Below are 18,158 nucleotides of genomic sequence, written 5' to 3' on the forward strand. Positions count from 1 at the left end.
CCAGACATGTCACCCTTTGAACATGTTTGGGATGCTCTGGACCGACGTGTACGACAGCGTGTTCAGTTCCCACCAAATATCCATCTTCACACAGCCATTGAAGAGGAGTGGGACAACATTCCACAGGCCACAATCCACAGCCTGATCAACTCTATACGAAGGAGATGTGTTGCACTGCATGAGGCAAATGGTGATACCTTTTTTGTAAGGTATCTGTGACCATATCTGTATTCCCAGTCATGTGAAATCCATAGATTAGGACCTAATGAATTTATTTCCATTGACTGATTTCCTTATACGAACTGTAACTCAGCAAAATCTTTGAAATTGTTGCACGTTGCTTTCTAGATTTTTGTTCAGTATATCACTAGTATTTCACATCACTTATTATCGTATTCACTATGTCCTTTTAATGACCTTGTTTTGTTGTATGGCGTATTTATGACAGTCATATTAAATGTGATATCAAATGTTGACATTTGATGCTTCCCACAGACTCATGTTGTTGTGTTACCTACCTTAGATGAATGTACTGGTTGTAAGTCGTTCTAAGAGTGTCTGCCAAATGTAATTGCAAAATGTCTGATTCACACACACGTTTACTTCTTATAACATAATACTGTCTCTTGCCAGCAGATGGAGCCAGAGGACAGGGCGCTCTCTCTCAGTCCCTCAGACTACCTGCTGAATATCAACAAGGTTCTGCTGGCCATGGCCGACAACGAACTGCTGCTCAACTCTTCCGAGCTCAGCAGTGGTCTCTATGAAGACTTCTCCAGCCAGGAGGACACACTGAGGGTGAGAGAGAGAGGGAGGAGGGGAAAGGGGATAGGGATGAGGGAGAGATAGGTCCTGTAGGTCTGAACAGATACCTCTCACTCTTTTACTTACGTCTCCCCCCTCCTCTCTCCTCTCCTCCCTCTCTCTCTCCTGTCCCTCTCTCTCTCCCAGAGTATAAAGGAGAGTCTGGAGTGTGTCGGGGAGCAGGTAACGGTGATCCATGAGCGCCAGCCTGATGCCATCCTGGAGGCGTCGCAGAGAGAGGTGGCCCAGATGGGAGACGCCCTCACCCAGCTCAACGCAGAGTGGGACCGCCTCAACCGCATGTACAACCACCGCAAAGGGTGGGTGACTCACGGTCAACATGGTTACATAGTACCTGTCAGGTGTTCATACACAATAAGCACTAAAGAGCACAAGGGAAAAGAAATGGGAAACAAAATGCTAATTGTAGCATCACAATAAAGGGAAGAAGAGCAGCTGTAGTCTTTGGTGGTCCAGTATTGCATGTGAGAGGATATGTTTCTCCCCTCTATTACGGGCACTTTGATGTAGCTTGATGTAACTCTGATCACTGATCCGTCAGTGTCAGCCACACACACACACACACACACACACACAGAATGACGTCACTTAGTCATGATCTTGTCTCCATCCTGTCTCTGTGCTAGTCTGCCGGGAGTTTCTAGCATGTGTACAGAGTAAATGTCCGTTTTCAGATGTTGACCACAGACGAGAGAGGATGGAGAGATATGTCAGGGCACGACACGTTGTTTCCTTGGCTAGCTAGCTACATGCCGAATGTATCTGAAATTACATGATCAGTTGATGTTTACTGGTCATGAAAAGCATTCCGTGACTGGCTGTATAACTCTGATGATAGAGCTAAGTGTGGAATAATCGGAAATGTGTCGTTCTGACTATCCTCTTCCAGACGTGACGATATTAAAACCAAATTGTTATAATATTTATTTAACAATCCCTTGAAAATGTGTCTCTGCCCCACAGCAGCCAAATCGAACGCTCTACAGCGTATTGTGACATCTTATTGATAATGACCTATTCTATCTTTATATAGAGATGGTGGTAGTTCATTATGAGGTTCATTGGTATTTTCTCCAGTCATTCCCTGGCATCCCACACATTTGCTAGTGTTTAATGGAAGTCAGGAACGGGGCGACGTTTTTTCTTTTCCTTTCTCTTTATTGGAAAAATAAGGAATTTCCCAGTGGAAACAACCTAATTCTGATTCCATATTGATTCCAGAATCCACCCACCAACGCCCACAGAAGGAATAATTCATTCATTGTTTAAAAAAACTAAACACGGGCATTGGATATCATGAATTGATTTATTAATCACTTTATTTATTAATTATTGTTACAGTTACAGAAAAAACTTTTGATAGACCAGAGATATGACCATTCTAGTCTGTCTTGGAACATATGGGAATTGGCTCATTAAATTGATTAAAATCCTATTTACCAATCCCACAGCCATAGTAACAACAGGCAACACCTGCTCTGCTCTGTCCGTTCAGCATCACTAGGAGCAGCAGACAAGGCGATCCAATTTCGCCTTTGCTATCCATATTATCCATGGAACTCCTGCCCCAGGCAATTTGTCAATAGAAGGAAATAAAACCTATTTCCCTCAAATCTACTGATCACTTCATCTCATTATATGCAAAGGATATTGTACTATTATCTAGACAATGTATTTCAATCACTCCCAAATGCATTAAAGTTCATAGATAAATTCAACTTCATCTTAAGTTATAAAAGGTATCTAACCAAATCAGCCCTGCTGCCTCTCAGGTCCCCGATGGAGGACTCCATCTCTACGTATGAATCCCAATCCTTTACCATTTAAAGTATTTGGGAGTAGATATAGTTCCTTCCTTAGATAAAACCATTGGCAGAAACTTTAACAGAACACTCAATTCAACCTGACCTCAGTAGATGGGATAACATCCCAGTTGCTTTAATCTGCAGAATATCTATTGTCAAAATGAATATATTGCCACGGCTGAATTTCTGTAGTTCAAATTCATAGTGCTGTTTCTGGGTGGGAAGGGAGGATGTGGGCAGGTGGATTGGAACTAAGGGGGGGATGGGTTGGGGTTATCTTTTGTATGCATTTCTATAATTTGTTTTATACCTATAACCACCTCTCTGAAAAAAATGACTAAACTAAATAAAAAGTTGGTCACGTCAGGCAACCCCAGTTCATAACATGAACCCCAGTTCATAACATCAACCCCAGTTCATAACATGAACCCCAGTTCATAACATCAACCCCAGTTCATAACATCAACCCCAGTTCATAATCCTTAAACAGTTCTAGTGCTTAAATTGTGTCAGCCATAAAGTGTGAGGATCCCTACTACACAAATGTATTTGGGAGATGTCCTCATTCAGTCCATTATCAACTCGCAATAGATTCCATAAGAATAGAGGCTACAGCCATATCAGGACTTTAACAGATTCCAGATCTGCTAGTTTCCACCCTAATGGTTAAGGTTAGGTGTTGGTCTAGGTAAAACTAGTTTCCTCCCTAATGGTTAAGGTTAGGTGTTGGTCTAGGTAAAACTAGTTTCCACCCTAATGGTTAAGGTTAGGTGTTGGTCTAGGTAAAACTAGTTTCCACCCTAATGGTTAAGGTTAGGTGTTGGTCTGGGTAAAACTAGTTTCCACCCTAATGGTTAAGGTTAGGTGTTGGTCTAGGTAAAACTAGTTTCCTCCCTAATGGTTAAGGTTAGGTGTTGGTCTGGGTAAAACTAGTTTCCTCCCTAATGGTTAAGGTTAGGTGTTGGTCTAGGTAAAACTAGTTTCCACCCTAATGGTTAAGGTTAGGTGTTGGTCTGGGTAAAACTAGTTTCCACCCTAATGGTTAAGGTTAGGTGTTGGTCTAGGTAAAACTAGTTTCCACCCTAATGGTTAAGGTTAGGTGTTGGTCTAGGTAAAACTAGTTTCCACCCTAATGGTTAAGGTTAGGTGTTGGTCTGGGGAAAACTAGTTTCCACCCTAATGGTTAAGGTTAGGTGTTGGTCTAGGTAAAACTAGTTTCCTCCCTAATGGTTAAGGTTAGGTGTTGGTCTGGGGAAAACTAGTTTCCACCCTAACGGTTAAGGTTAGGTGTTGGTCTAGGTAAAACTAGTTTCCTCCCTAATGGTTAAGGTTAGGTGTTGGTCTGGGGAAAACTAGTTTCCACCCTAATGGTTAAGGTTAGGTGTTGGTCTGGGGAAAACTAGTTTCCACCCTAATGGTTAAGGTTAGGTGTTGGTCTAGGTAAAACTAGTTTCCTCCCTAACGGTTAAGGTTAGGTGTTGGTCTAGGTAAAACTAGTTTCCTCCCTAATGGTTAAGATTAGGTGTTGGTCTGGGTAAAACTAGTTTCCTCCCTAATGGTTAAGGTTAGGTGTTGGTCTAGGTAAAACTAGTTTCCTCCCTAATGGTTAAGGTTAGGTGTTGGTCTAGGTAAAACTAGTTTCCTCCCTAATGGTTAAGGATAGGTGTTGGTCTGGGTAAAACTAGTTTCCTCCCTAATGGTTAAGGTTAGGTGTTGGTCTGGGTAAAACTAGTTTCCTCCCTAATGGTTAAGGTTAGGTGTTGGTCTAGGTAAAACTAGTTTCCTCCCTAATGGTTAAGGTTAGGTGTTGGTCTGGGTAAAACTAGTTTCCTCCCTAATGGTTAAGGTTAGGTGTTGGTCTAGGTAAAACTAGTTTCCTCCCTAATGGTTAAGGTTAGGTGTTGGTCTGGGTAAAACTAGTTTCCTCCCTAATGGTTAAGGTTAGGTGTTGGTCTAGGTAAAACTAGTTTCCACCCTAATGGTTAAGGTTAGGTGTTGGTCTGGGTAAAACTAGTTTCCACCCTAATGGTTAAGGTTAGGTGTTGGTCTAGGTAAAACTAGTTTCCACCCTAATGGTTAAGGTTAGGTGTTGGTCTAGGTAAAACTAGTTTCCACCCTAATGGTTAAGGTTAGGTGTTGGTCTGGGGAAAACTAGTTTCCACCCTAATGGTTAAGGTTAGGTGTTGGTCTAGGTAAAACTAGTTTCCTCCCTAATGGTTAAGGTTAGGTGTTGGTCTGGGGAAAACTAGTTTCCACCCTAACGGTTAAGGTTAGGTGTTGGTCTAGGTAAAACTAGTTTCTTCCCTAATGGTTAAGGTTAGGTGTTGGTCTGGGGAAAACTAGTTTCCACCCTAATGGTTAAGGTTAGGTGTTGGTCTGGGGAAAACTAGTTTCCACCCTAATGGTTAAGGTTAGGTGTTGGTCTAGGTAAAACTAGTTTCCTCCCTAATGGTTAAGGTTAGGTGTTGGTCTGGGGAAAACTAGTTTCCTCCCTAATGGTTAAGGTTAGGTGTTGGTCTAGGTAAAACTAGTTTCCTCCCTAACGGTTAAGGTTAGGTGTTGGTCTAGGTAAAACTAGTTTCCTCCCTAATGGTTAAGGTTAGGTGTTGGTCTGGGTAAATCTAGTTTCCTCCCTAATGGTTAAGGTTAGGTGTTGGTCTAGGTAAAACTAGTTTCCTCCCTAATGGTTAAGGTTAGGTGTTGGTCTGGGTAAAACTAGTTTCCTCCCTAATGGTTAAGGTTAGGTGTTGGTCTAGGTAAAACTAGTTTCCTCCCTAATGGTTAAGGTTAGGTGTTGGTCTAGGTAAAACTAGTTTCCACCCTAATGGTTAAGGTTAGGTGTTGGTCTGGGTAAAACTAGTTTCCACCCTAATGGTTAAGGTTAGGTGTTGGTCTAGGTAAAACTAGTTTCCACCCTAATGGTTAAGGTTAGGTGTTGGTCTAGGTAAAACTAGTTTCCACCCTAATGGTTAAGGTTAGGTGTTGGTCTGGGGAAAACTAGTTTCCACCCTAATGGTTAAGGTTAGGTGTTGGTCTAGGTAAAACTAGTTTCCTCCCTAATGGTTAAGGTTAGGTGTTGGTCTGGGGAAAACTAGTTTCCACCCTAATGGTTAAGGTCAGGTGTTGGTCTAGGTAAAACTAGTTTCCTCCCTAATGGTTAAGGTTAGGTGTTGGTCTAGGTAAAACTAGTTTCCTCCCTAATGGTTAAGGTTAGGTGTTGGTCTAGGTAAAACTAGTTTCCTCCCTAATGGTTAAGGTTAGGTGTTGGTCTGGGTAAAACTAGTTTCCTCCCTAATGGTTAAGGTTAGGTGTTGGTCTAGGTAAAACTAGTTTCCACCCTAATGGTTAAGGTTAGGTGTTGGTCTGGGGAAAACTAGTTTCCACCCTAATGGTTAAGGTTAGGTGTTGGTCTAGGTAAAACTAGTTTCCACCCTAATGGTTAAGGTTAGGTGTTGGTCTAGGTAAAACTAGTTTCCACCCTAATGGTTAAGGTTAGGTGTTGGTCTAGGTAAAACTAGTTTCCTCCCTAATGGTTAAGGTTAGGTGTTGGTCTGGGGAAAACTAGTTTCCACCCTAACGGTTAAGGTTAGGTGTTGGTCTAGGTAAAACTAGTTTCCTCCCTAGTGGTTAAGGTTAGGTGTTGGTCTGGGGAAAACTAGTTTCCACCCTAATGGTTAAGGTTAGGTGTTGGTCTGGGGAAAACTAGTTTCCACCCTAATGGTTAAGGTTAGGTGTTGGTCTAGGTAAAACTAGTTTCCTCCCTAACGGTTAAGGTTAGGTGTTGGTCTAGGTAAAACTAGTTTCCTCCCTAATGGTTAAGGTTAGGTGTTGGTCTAGGTAAAACTAGTTTCTTCCCTAATGGTTAAGGTTAGGTGTTGGTCTGGGGAAAACTAGTTTCCTCCCTAATGGTTAAGGTTAGGTGTTGGTCTAGGTAAAACTAGTTTCCTCCCTAACGGTTAAGGTTAGGTGTTGGTCTAGGTAAAACTAGTTTCCTCCCTAATGGTTAAGGTTAGGTGTTGGTCTGGGTAAATCTAGTTTCCTCCCTAATGGTTAAGGTTAGGTGTTGGTCTAGGTAAAACTAGTTTCCTCCCTAATGGTTAAGGTTAGGTGTTGGTCTGGGTAAAACTAGTTTCCTCCCTAATGGTTAAGGTTAGGTGTTGGTCTAGGTAAAACTAGTTTCCTCCCTAATGGTTAAGGTTAGGTGTTGGTCTAGGTAAAACTAGTTTCCACCCTAATGGTTAAGGTTAGGTGTTGGTCTGGGTAAAACTAGTTTCCACCCTAATGGTTAAGGTTAGGTGTTGGTCTAGGTAAAACTAGTTTCCACCCTAATGGTTAAGGTTAGGTGTTGGTCTAGGTAAAACTAGTTTCCACCCTAATGGTTAAGGTTAGGTGTTGGTCTGGGGAAAACTAGTTTCCACCCTAATGGTTAAGGTTAGGTGTTGGTCTAGGTAAAACTAGTTTCCTCCCTAATGGTTAAGGTTAGGTGTTGGTCTGGGGAAAACTAGTTTCCACCCTAATGGTTAAGGTCAGGTGTTGGTCTAGGTAAAACTAGTTTCCTCCCTAATGGTTAAGGTTAGGTGTTGGTCTAGGTAAAACTAGTTTCCTCCCTAATGGTTAAGGTTAGGTGTTGGTCTAGGTAAAACTAGTTTCCTCCCTAATGGTTAAGGTTAGGTGTTGGTCTGGGTAAAACTAGTTTCCTCCCTAATGGTTAAGGTTAGGTGTTGGTCTAGGTAAAACTAGTTTCCACCCTAATGGTTAAGGTTAGGTGTTGGTCTGGGGAAAACTAGTTTCCACCCTAATGGTTAAGGTTAGGTGTTGGTCTAGGTAAAACTAGTTTCCACCCTAATGGTTAAGGTTAGGTGTTGGTCTAGGTAAAACTAGTTTCCTCCCTAATGGTTAAGGTTAGGTGTTGGTCTGGGGAAAACTAGTTTCCACCCTAACGGTTAAGGTTAGGTGTTGGTCTAGGTAAAACTAGTTTCCTCCCTAGTGGTTAAGGTTAGGTGTTGGTCTGGGGAAAACTAGTTTCCACCCTAATGGTTAAGGTTAGGTGTTGGTCTGGGGAAAACTAGTTTCCACCCTAATGGTTAAGGTTAGGTGTTGGTCTAGGTAAAACTAGTTTCCTCCCTAACGGTTAAGGTTAGGTGTTGGTCTAGGTAAAACTAGTTTCCTCCCTAATGGTTAAGGTTAGGTGTTGGTCTGGGTAAAACTAGTTTCCTCCCTAATGGTTAAGGTTAGGTGTTGGTCTAGGTAAAACTAGTTTCCTCCCTAATGGTTAAGGTTAGGTGTTGGTCTAGGTAAAACTAGTTTCCTCCCTAATGGTTAAGGTTAGGTGTTGGTCTGGGTAAAACTAGTTTCCTCCCTAATGGTTAAGGTTAGGTGTTGGTCTGGGTAAAACTAGTTTCCTCCCTAATGGTTAAGGTTAGGTGTTGGTCTAGGTAAAACTAGTTTCCTCCCTAATGGTTAAGGTTAGGTGTTGGTCTAGGTAAAACTAGTTTCCTCCCTAATGGTTAAGGTTAGGTGTTGGTCTAGGTAAAACTAGTTTCCACCGTAATGGTTAAGGTTAGGTGTTGGTCTGGGTAAAACTAGTTTCCTCCCTAATGGTTAAGGTTAGGTGTTGGTCTGGGGAAAACTAGTTTCCACCCTAATGGTTAAGGTTAGGTGTTGGTCTGGGGAAAACTAGTTTCCTCCCTAATGGTTAAGGTTAGGTGTTGGTCTGGGTAAAACTAGTTTCCACCCTAATGGTTAAGGTTAGGTGTTGGTCTAGGTAAAACTAGTTTCCTCCCTAATGGTTAAGGTTAGGTGTTGGTCTAGGTAAAACTAGTTTCCTCCCTAATGGTTAAGGTTAGGTGTTGGTGTAGGTAAAACTAGTTTCCTCCCTAATGGTTAAGGTTAGGTGTTGGTCTAGGTAAAACTAGTTTCCTCCCTAATGGTTAAGGTTAGGTGTTGGTCTAGGTAAAGCTAGTTTTCACACTAATGGTTAAGGTAAGTGGTTGGACTAGTTCAACTCAACTGATTCAATATCTGCTGTCCCTTGTCTGTCTGTAGGAGTTTTGACCGTGTGGTGGAGGAGTGGAGACAGTTCCATTGTGACCTGAACGACCTGAGCCAGTGGCTGACCGACATAGAACTGGTCCTCACTGAGGGAACAGGACCTGATGGACAACTGGACCTGGACACAGCCAGGACACACCAGGAGGTCAGAGAGTGTGTCTGTGTGTGTGTGTGTGTGTGTGTGTGTGTGTGTGTGTGTGTGTGTGTGTGTGTGTGTGTGTGTGTGTGTGTGTATGTGATGTGTGGGTATGGTTGTGTGTGTATGAGATGTGTGTGTGTGTATGAGATGTGTGTATGTGGTTGTGTGTGTGTGTGTGATGTCTGTGATGTGTGTGTGTATGTGGTGTGTGTGTGTGTGTGTGCGTGTGTGTGTTGGATGTGTGTGTATGTGATGTGTGGGTATGGTTGTGTGTGTATGAGATGTGTGTGTGTGGTTGTGTGTGTGTGTATGTGATGTCTGTGATGTGTGTGTGTATGTGGTGTGTGTGTGTTTTATTTATGATAAACACAATTATTTCCATAATCTGAATACGATCAAACAAATCAGACCAGTATGTTTACGTTAGCAACCGATGCGGTTGGGGAGTTTTGGTGAGAGAAAATGTCTGTCTTTGAACGTGAACAATACAGCTTCTCTTCTTAATTATCCAGCACTTTTCACGCTCTGGCGTTCATTACAGTAGAGGGAGAGAGAGAGAGAGAGAGGGAGAGAGAGAGGGAGAGAGAGAACGAGAGAGGGAAAGAGGGGAGAGAGGGAGAGAGAGAGGGAGGGAGAGAGAACGAGAGAGGGAAAGAGGGAAAGAGGGGAGAGAGGGAGAGAGAACGAGAGAGGGAGCGAGGGAGAGAGAACGAGAGAGGGAAAGAGGGGAGAGAGGGAGAGAGAGAGGGAGGGAGAGAGAACGAGAGAGGGAAAGAGGGAAAGAGGGGAGAGAGGGAGAGAGAACGAGAGAGGGAGAGAGGGAGAGAGAACGAGAGAGGGAAAGAGGGGAGAGAGGGAGAGAGAGAGGGAGAGGGAACGAGAGAGGGAACGAGACAGGGAACGAGAGAGGGAGAGAGAGGGGGAGAGAGAGAGAGAGGGAGGGAGAGGGAACGAGAGAGGGAGAGGGAGAGGGAGGGAGAGGGAACGAGAGAGGGAGAGAGAGAGAACGAGAGAGAGAGGGAGGGAGAGGGAGAGGGAACGAGAGAGGGAGAGAGAGAGAGGGAGAGAGGGAGGGAGAGGGAACGAGAGAGGGAGAGAGAGAGAACGAGAGAGGGAGAGAGGGAGGGAGGGAGAGAGGGAGGGAGGGAGAGACTGAAAAACAAGGAGATGAACATTTGTATTGCTAATATTATATAGTATCTCTACAACTAACATCATCATAATTATCTGTAGGATGCGTGAAACAGCTAGGACTTGTTGCTTGTTGCCGTTAGAGTCCAATCTATCCAATACCTATAGTTGCTATCCATTATTCATACCAGATAACAGTCATTCTGTTGATTAATACAACTTTATTTCCTAGTTTTATGTTGATCAGTAGCCCCTCTCTCTTCCCTATAGGAGCTGGAGGAGGGTCTAGCCAGTCACATGCCTGTCCTTGCCGGGTTGAGCCAGACAGGGGAGAGGATCATTGGGCAGCTGTCGGCCCCTGATGGGCCACTGATGGAGAACAAGTTGGAGGCCCTGGGACAGCGCTGCAGGGCCGTGCAAAGACAGGTGCTGGACAGACAGCGCAGGTAACCACGGAGAGGAACACCATGGAAACGAAGCACAGTCGCCCTAAAAATAGTACCGTTTTTTAAGGGTGATATGAAGGGCATTTCGGGCCTCAAAAATGGTGTCCAATGGAAAAAGCATGTTTAAATATTTTTGTATGTTTATATGAGGAGGATTAACTAGAATGTTACTGTTACTATGGTGCAGATATGCACCAATAAAATAGTTTATCCATTTATCCAAATGTATGAGTATTTTCTGCATCAATGTCCTAGGCTGTAATGTTTGATATCAGCATGATGGATCAGTATACTAATATATCCTAAACGTTAGGATTAGGCATACACACAGCAGCCGTAGAGAAATACATCTCAATCTCTGTGTGTGTGTGTGTGTGTGTGTGTGTTTGTACCTGTGTATGTGTGTGTGTTTGAATGTGTGTTTGTACCTGTGTATGTGTGTGTTTGAATGTGTGTTTGTACCTGTGTATGTTTGTGCAGGCTGGCTGGAGGTGACCCTGCCTTATCAGAGCTGGTGAGGCGTAGTGGAGACTTGGCTCTGTGGCTGGAGGAGGCTGAGTGTGCTGTGAGCTCTCTTCCTGTCACCGCTACCGACAAGAACCTCAAAGAACTCAAGGTAAGGCTCAGGGCCAGAACCTGTTGCCCCCCTAACCCACATCTTTCCAACCCCTTCATTCACCCCTTAATAATCCAATTACCCCCTTTTCATCTCCCTGTTACTTCCCTTTCATCTCTCCCTAACCCTCCTTCACCTCTCATCTCTCCCTAACCCTCCTTCACCTATCATCTCTCCCTAACCCTCCTTCACCTCTCTCTCATCTCTCCCTAACCCTCCTTCACCTCTCTCTCATCTCTCCCTAACCCTCCTTCACCTCTCATCTCTCCCTAACCCTCCTTCACCTCTCTCTCATCTCTCCCTAACCCTCCTTCACCTCTCTCTCATCTCTCCCTAACCCTCCTTTACCTCTCATATCTCCCTAACCCTCCTTCACCTCTCTTTCACCTATCTCACTCTAGACCCTGGCTGACGAGATGGACGCCCAGAACGAGCGTCTTGGTTGGCTGAACAAGAACGGCCCCCAGATTCTGGCCAATCAGAGTGTGAGTCCTCAGGAGAGAGATCAGCACATGAGCAAACTTAGGACCATCAACCTCAACTGGAGCAAGGTGAGAAGGACCTATTCAACCTACATTTCCCAATGAACCTAATGCAACTAAGTAGCCTTAATGTCAACTTAAACTGGAGAAGAGAGTAACAATAAAAAATGGACAATCTCTCCTTTACCTTCTCTCCATTCCTTGTCTGTCTCTGTCTGTCTGTCTCTGTGTCTCTGTTTTCCTTCTTCTCTGCTGCTTCTCCTCTAGGTGACTCAAGAGTTGTTAGATAAAGTAGGAGAGGTGGAAGGGAACCTACAGAGTCATGGCCAGTTCCAGGACAAGATGAACAGAATGACCGACTGGGTCCAGGTCACACACCAGAGCCTCAGTGGGAGAGGTGTAAGCCCTGCAGAGAGCCAGGTAATACTCACACACATCACGTTGGCTAACCACACTAAATTGAAGATGCCTAGGCAGAACCTTAAATCCAGTGTTTTATTGTACTTTGTTAACAAGGTCTCTTTATTTGATTGGACCATAACTGTCTCCTTTAGATGGAGACATTCAGCCACTCCTGTCTGTCTGTCTCTATGTCCGTCTGTCTCTCTCTGTGTTGTAGGTTCTGGCAGCAGCTATGAGGGAGCGTAAGAGAGAGCTTGAGGAACTGTTGGCCCGCTCCATAGAACTACAAAGACGACAACAGCTGCTTCCCCTGGAGAAGGTCTGCTTTGGCCAACAACAAGCATAACAAAGTTGCATCAACACACAATGAACAAAAAATACCCCATGAAACAACAGGACAAAAACGAAATGTTTGTTAAACTGTAGTCACAATCGACTGTAACTCCAAGTGAAGACAGATGTGTGTGTGCTCTCCTGTGCCCCCTGTGTGTAGAGTAAGGTAGAGCAGCTGGCGGCAGACTGGAAGGCTCTGGACGGAAGGTTGAAGGATTCTCAACACCCACCTATGTTGTCTCCATTGCAACATCCTGTTTCTTCTCCATGGACCCACCATGTCGCCCAACAACAACAACTCTCAGGTAAGTTTAACCAGAATTATGAATTACTAGTTACTACTTTAACATTCCTATCTGTTTTTAACAACAGAATTTGGAATCTGGCAATGGCAAAACTGAATACAAATAAACATTGGATCGAATCAAATTGGCCTCTCTCTACCTCCCTCCTCCCCCCGTGTCCATCCCCAGTGTCAGTGGTCCCATCGGCAGTACAGATGGCCAGTCTGATGAGTGAGGACCGGCACCACCAGACCCCCCGCAGCCCAGAGCTGGTGGCCCCCACAGATCTGAATGAGACAGCCACAGAGCTGGCTGACTGGCTGCTGCTCATCACACAGATGCTCAAGTCCAACATCGTTACTGTAGGGGACACAGACGAGATACGCACCACCATGGGACGCCTACAGGTGTGTGTGAATTAATGGGGACTGGTGGAGTGTATGGGTGATGACTTTAGTCACCGAGTGTGTGGTTACCTGTGGCATTTACTGTAACTTGCCATGAACATTGAGTGAGTCTGTGGTAAACCTCCATACCTGGGAGTCGTGTTTGTAATAGTATTTGCACCTGTGGTTGTGGTTACTGTAATATGTTCATGTAAAAAGGACTTTATAATGAAATATTCTGTCCAGGTGACTAAAAGTGACCTGGAGCAACGTCACCCCCAGCTGGAGGACATCTTCACTCTGGCCCAGAACATAAAGAACAAGACCTCCAACCTGGATGTACGCACTTCCATCACTGAGAAACGTATGTACCGTATGCTCATAGGAGAAAGCAGGAAGGTACACCTCACCTACCCAACCTTGAATTCAAACTAACAACCCACAACTAGGGCTGTTGCGGTGACCGTATTACTGCCACACCGGCGGTCACGAGTCATGACGGCAGTCAAATTCCACGTGACCATTTAGTCAGGGTAATTAGGCTTCACCAAGCTCTGATGCTGCTGATGGTCATTAGTAGCCTACCAAACATGCTAACTTCCTGGTACATAGCACTCTATTGTCCCTCTAATTACTCTGACATCAATGCAAATGTAATCAAACACTTCATGAGAGCCCATGAGCTTATGTTGCGCAACATTTCTAAAAGCTATGCAATAGCGTGAGGAAACAGAGTGATGGCCGGCCTCTATTAAAAACAGGAGGATCCCATCAGCTTTCTATAGGCTAGGCCTATTGTATTTATTTCATTTCTCAACTTTCTAATATTAAGCACATTGCTTCTCTTTACAACGGGAGTATAGCCTACCTGGCTGGCATGAAAATTAACCACGGTAAAAGTGTCCTCCATTCGCTATTTAAGTGCATAAATGACATGTATTTTTTTCCCCTGCCTCTGTTTCCAGACAGGTGCATGATAATGGTCCGTTCTATATCAAAACAAATTTCACACATATATTATTAAGCATATGTAAAGACAAGACTAAATCAAGAAGTGTCATTGGTGACAATATTAGCCTATCACTTGTGAATGATATATGATCACCTGTGAATGATATATGATCACCTGTGAATGATACATGATCACCTGTGAATGATATATGATCACCTGTGAATGATATATGATCACCTGTGAATGATATATGATCACCTGTGAATGATGCCCATCGCATGCTTTTTATTGCGACTTTTTCAAATCATAGTCACACACCTCATGTAGCCTAGCCCATAGGCCTATATGTTTTAATAAGGTCAGTATCACACCTCATGTAGCCTAGCCCATAGGCCTATGTTTTAATAAGGTCAGTATCACACCTCATGTAGCCTAGCCCATAGGCCTATATGTTTTAATAAGGTCAGTATCACACCTCATGTAGCCTAGCCCATAGGCCTATATGTTTAAATAAGGTCAGTATCACACCTCATGTAGCCTAGCCCATAGGCCTATATGTTTTAATAAGGTCAGTATCACACCTCATGTAGCCTAGCCCATAGGCCTATATGTTTTAATAAGGTTAGTATCACACCTCATGTAGCCTAGCCCATAGGCCTATATGTTTTAATAAGGTCAGTATCACACCCCATGTAGCCTAGCCCATAGGCCTATATGTTTTAATAAGGTCAGTATCACACCTCATGTAGCCTAGCCCATAGGCCTATATGTTTTTGATAAAGTGGCCAAATAACTTCTTCAAATGAAGCACATTAATCTGTTTTACAAGGGGTGTAAAGCCTAACTTACATACATACACAGCACGTGAGTTTCAAGTTTGGGGAAGTACATTTTCAGCCTACAAATGCACCTTTATAATAAAAGCATTACCTGCATAATCACATTTGCGGTCACTGATAATGGTGTTTTCCTGCTAATGGAATATTCATGCTTATAGCCTACTGCAGTGTGCTCATCGCTGTGTTTATAATGTGAAGAAGTAGTCTAATAGTTTATCAACATTTTAAGCTAAACGTTCTCATCTGTCATGTCAGGCTCATTGCTTCAAACAGGTTTTTTGATGCTAGTGGTTATATTCATTTGGGCTCTATCGCATCCCACAACTGTCCCTTAGAATATATAAAGTTATATAAATTACTCTAAATTAAGCATATAGGAGTACCTGTTTCTTTGTTAACACCTCAACACAGAATAGACACATGTGCACACTCCCTCAAATCGTTTGGAGAAAATATCCTTTCTGTTTTATTCAGCTATGTTCAGTTGTATTCTTCATGCTATAAAATAATGGAATTCTAAGTAAATCTTGTCTTCTAAATGAACTAGTGTCACCCACAGCCATATGGCATAGCCAGATCAGGACCTAACATAACAACAACTCAGAGTACGCTATTATTTTCTTCTGAAATAGACTACATTTTCTTCATATCATGTTTGTTTAGATCTGTCTAAATTAAATAATGGATTTATTGTGAAGGTGTAGACTATATTACATGGATTTATTAGACTTTTTAAAATGTAGATGTTCCCAAGGTCTGCGTCAGTGGCTTGCAGGCTATGCATGGATATGCATTACTTTCTATCTGGTAATATTACCACCACTATTTATCTTTCTCCCTCCGTCTCTCTCACTGCAGTAGAGAAGGTGCATAGCCAATGGGACAACACGCAGCACGGCGTAGAGGCACGGCTCCAGCAGCTGGACAGTATGATTGGCCACAGCGACCAGTGGGAGGAGCAGAGGCAGGAGGTGAAGGCTCTGATTGGTCAGAACGAGGGGCGCCTGCACAACCTACTGCAGCTCTCCAGGGAACCCCTGACCAAACAGCTCAGTGACAACAAGGTGAGAGATACACTGACCCTTCACCTTTGAACTACTGACCCCCTGCCCCATTAGCTAGAGCCCCATTAGCCCCGAACCACTGATAAAAGGTGTGATATTTTTCATTATGTTAATCGTTAAGGTTAGGATTGGGTAGTAATCTGATTCTAGATCTGTGACTCAAAACTGTTTTTTGAAAGTATGTTTATGTGTGTTTGCATGCTAGCCTGATAGAAAACACACACATTTTGTACCGTTCATCATGCATTTTAATATCACTGGTGTGACATGCTGATTATGATGAGTATATGCAAATGACAGGGCTTACTGTTGGTATGTCACGACTGTTATTGATAGTATTAATGAGAGCTGTTCAAACATGCCAAGCAGGCAGATAATGGTATGTATATGAGCTGTTTTATGTGGGGATTGTCAGATGTAGACTTTTCGGGTGGCCAATGCAACGCCAACCTGAAACACTAGAGGGCATCTGTGTTTAACTCACCGTGGTACTTTACTGTAGTTCCAATGCCCTAGAACAGGTACTGATAGGATACCTCTGACAAGGTAATAATTATTTCTCATTTAATTAAATGGGTTAGCATACCTTTAGTAAACAAAGTGAGATCCTGAGGGAACTGTGATAATTGCAGTGAGATTAAAAGGCATTAGACGTGGATATGAAAGAAGTTAAATAAATATTTAGAAAGCCATTTGCTGCTACTGTTTAGTCTGTGAGGAGTATGTTGTTATTTGTTGTTTGTTTATGTTTTCTTCTCCAGGTGTTCTTGCAAGACCTGGGAAGAGGTCAGGGTACCATAGTAACCTTTAACGAGCTGTCCAATCAGCTCCTGCGAGAGTATTCTGCAGATGACACGAGGAAGATCAAAGAGGTCACAGACAAACACAACAGAGCCTGGAACAGCATCAACAACAGGTGGACACACATACACACACACACACACACACACACACACACACATACAGACACACAGGTGGGACCAAAACATTTACATTCAAAATTCTATTTTCCCAAACCCCTAATCCAAAACCTAAACCTAACTCCTAATCTTAACCCTAACCCGAAACCTAACCCCTAAACCTAAAATAGCAGTTTTCCTTTTGGGGACTGGCAAAATGTCCCCACTTGTTTTACTATAGTTGTGAGGACTTTAGAAACACAAAGGATGGCGAAGTTGGACCACACACACACACACACACACACACACACGTTATGTTATTCTATCCTTGTGGGGACCTAAAATAAATGTCCTTTCAAAATTCTATTTTCCCTAACCCCTAAACCTAACCCAACCCTAAACCTAACCCAACCCTAAACCTAATCCAACCCTAAACCTAACCCAACCCTAAACCTAACCCAACCCTAAACCTAACCCAACCCTAAACCTAACCCAACCCTAAACCTAACCCTAAACCTAACCCAACCCTAAACCTAACCCAACCCTAAACCTAACCCAACCCTAAACCTAACCCAACCCTAAACCTAACCCAACCCTAATTGTAACCCTACACCTAACCACTAAGCTCATGGGGATGTGGGAAATGTCCCCACGGGGGAGAATGTTCCTTGTTTTACTATCCTACAAGGATAGAAGAATCCCCCCACACACACAAATATCACTTTGATAATGTTATGAGATATTTGAATTATACTCAGATAGCTAATTAAACAATGACCTCCAACCAAACCAATCCTTGATCATTGGACATTACATTGATCAACTAATTAGTGTGTTGATTGAATGACAGGGCTAGTGACCGCCAGGCCCAGCTGGACAGTGACCTGACTGCTCTACAGACTTCCCTCAGGGAGCTGGAGGCCTTCCTCAAGTGGCTTCAGGAGGCCGAAACTACCGTCAACGTCCTGGCCGACGCCTCCCAGAGGGAGGAGCTATCACAGGACTCTGCCCACGTCAAGGAGCTGAGGGGGCAACTGGAGGTAGGCCATGCCCATTTGATCTGCTGATTGTGTGTGTGTGTGTGTGTGTGTGTGTGTGTGTGTGTGTGAGAGTATTTAGCCGACGGGAAAAGAAGAGAACTGAGATTGACGCTCGGTATATGAACAGTATATTGAGTGATATATGGAGATAAATGGCTTGGCTGAGGGGCTGAATACAGAGAGAGGTTGAAATAAGGAGGTCAAAGGAGGTGTGTGGGAGACGGGGACAGGTGCTGTCCTCTTATCCCCCTGTCATCCCTCATTAAGATAGTGTGCGTGCATTCATGTGAGCTGTGTGTGGTCGCTCTGATTTTTCTGTCATGCGCTGTTCAGTGATGTGGTATGTGTCTTCTCGCCTATTGCTTGTCATTTTCCCGCCTCTTACGATGACACATATTGTCCTCCCTTTTGATTTATAAATGGTCTATTCAAAATCCTCCTTGACTTGTGTTTAGTTGTGTGAC

The 18,158-nt window shown here is 43.5% G+C and overlaps 1 protein-coding gene across 7 annotated transcripts in view; it reads left to right on the forward strand.

Moving 5' to 3' along the window:
• utrn (utrophin) overlaps positions 1-18,158 on the forward strand; it is a 329,934-nt gene that overhangs the window by 95,627 nt on the left and 216,149 nt on the right. For 4 of the 7 annotated variants that reach the window (XM_036975991.2, XM_036975989.2, XM_036975994.2 and 1 more), the window contains 14 exons: positions 634-798; positions 952-1,124; positions 8,676-8,826; positions 10,222-10,397; positions 10,878-11,013; positions 11,415-11,564; positions 11,763-11,915; positions 12,115-12,216; positions 12,391-12,535; positions 12,704-12,921; positions 13,147-13,264; positions 15,550-15,755; positions 16,517-16,671; positions 17,505-17,694. In XM_036975991.2, the coding sequence (XP_036831886.2) occupies positions 634-798; positions 952-1,124; positions 8,676-8,826; positions 10,222-10,397; positions 10,878-11,013; positions 11,415-11,564; positions 11,763-11,915; positions 12,115-12,216; positions 12,391-12,535; positions 12,704-12,921; positions 13,147-13,264; positions 15,550-15,755; positions 16,517-16,671; positions 17,505-17,694 (2,238 nt within the window). The remainder of the gene's footprint in view (positions 1-633; positions 799-951; positions 1,125-8,675; positions 8,827-10,221; positions 10,398-10,877; positions 11,014-11,414; positions 11,565-11,762; positions 11,916-12,114; positions 12,217-12,390; positions 12,536-12,703; positions 12,922-13,146; positions 13,265-15,549; positions 15,756-16,516; positions 16,672-17,504; positions 17,695-18,158) is intronic. The other 3 variants (XM_090232999.1, XM_036975992.2, XM_090233000.1) reach the window with 1 other exon arrangement.

The sequence above is a fragment of the Oncorhynchus mykiss genome, chromosome 4 (assembly GCF_057628025.1).
Source record: "Oncorhynchus mykiss isolate SJ-2025 chromosome 4, ASM5762802v1, whole genome shotgun sequence".
In the NCBI taxonomy this organism is placed as follows: Eukaryota; Metazoa; Chordata; class Actinopteri; order Salmoniformes; family Salmonidae; genus Oncorhynchus; species Oncorhynchus mykiss.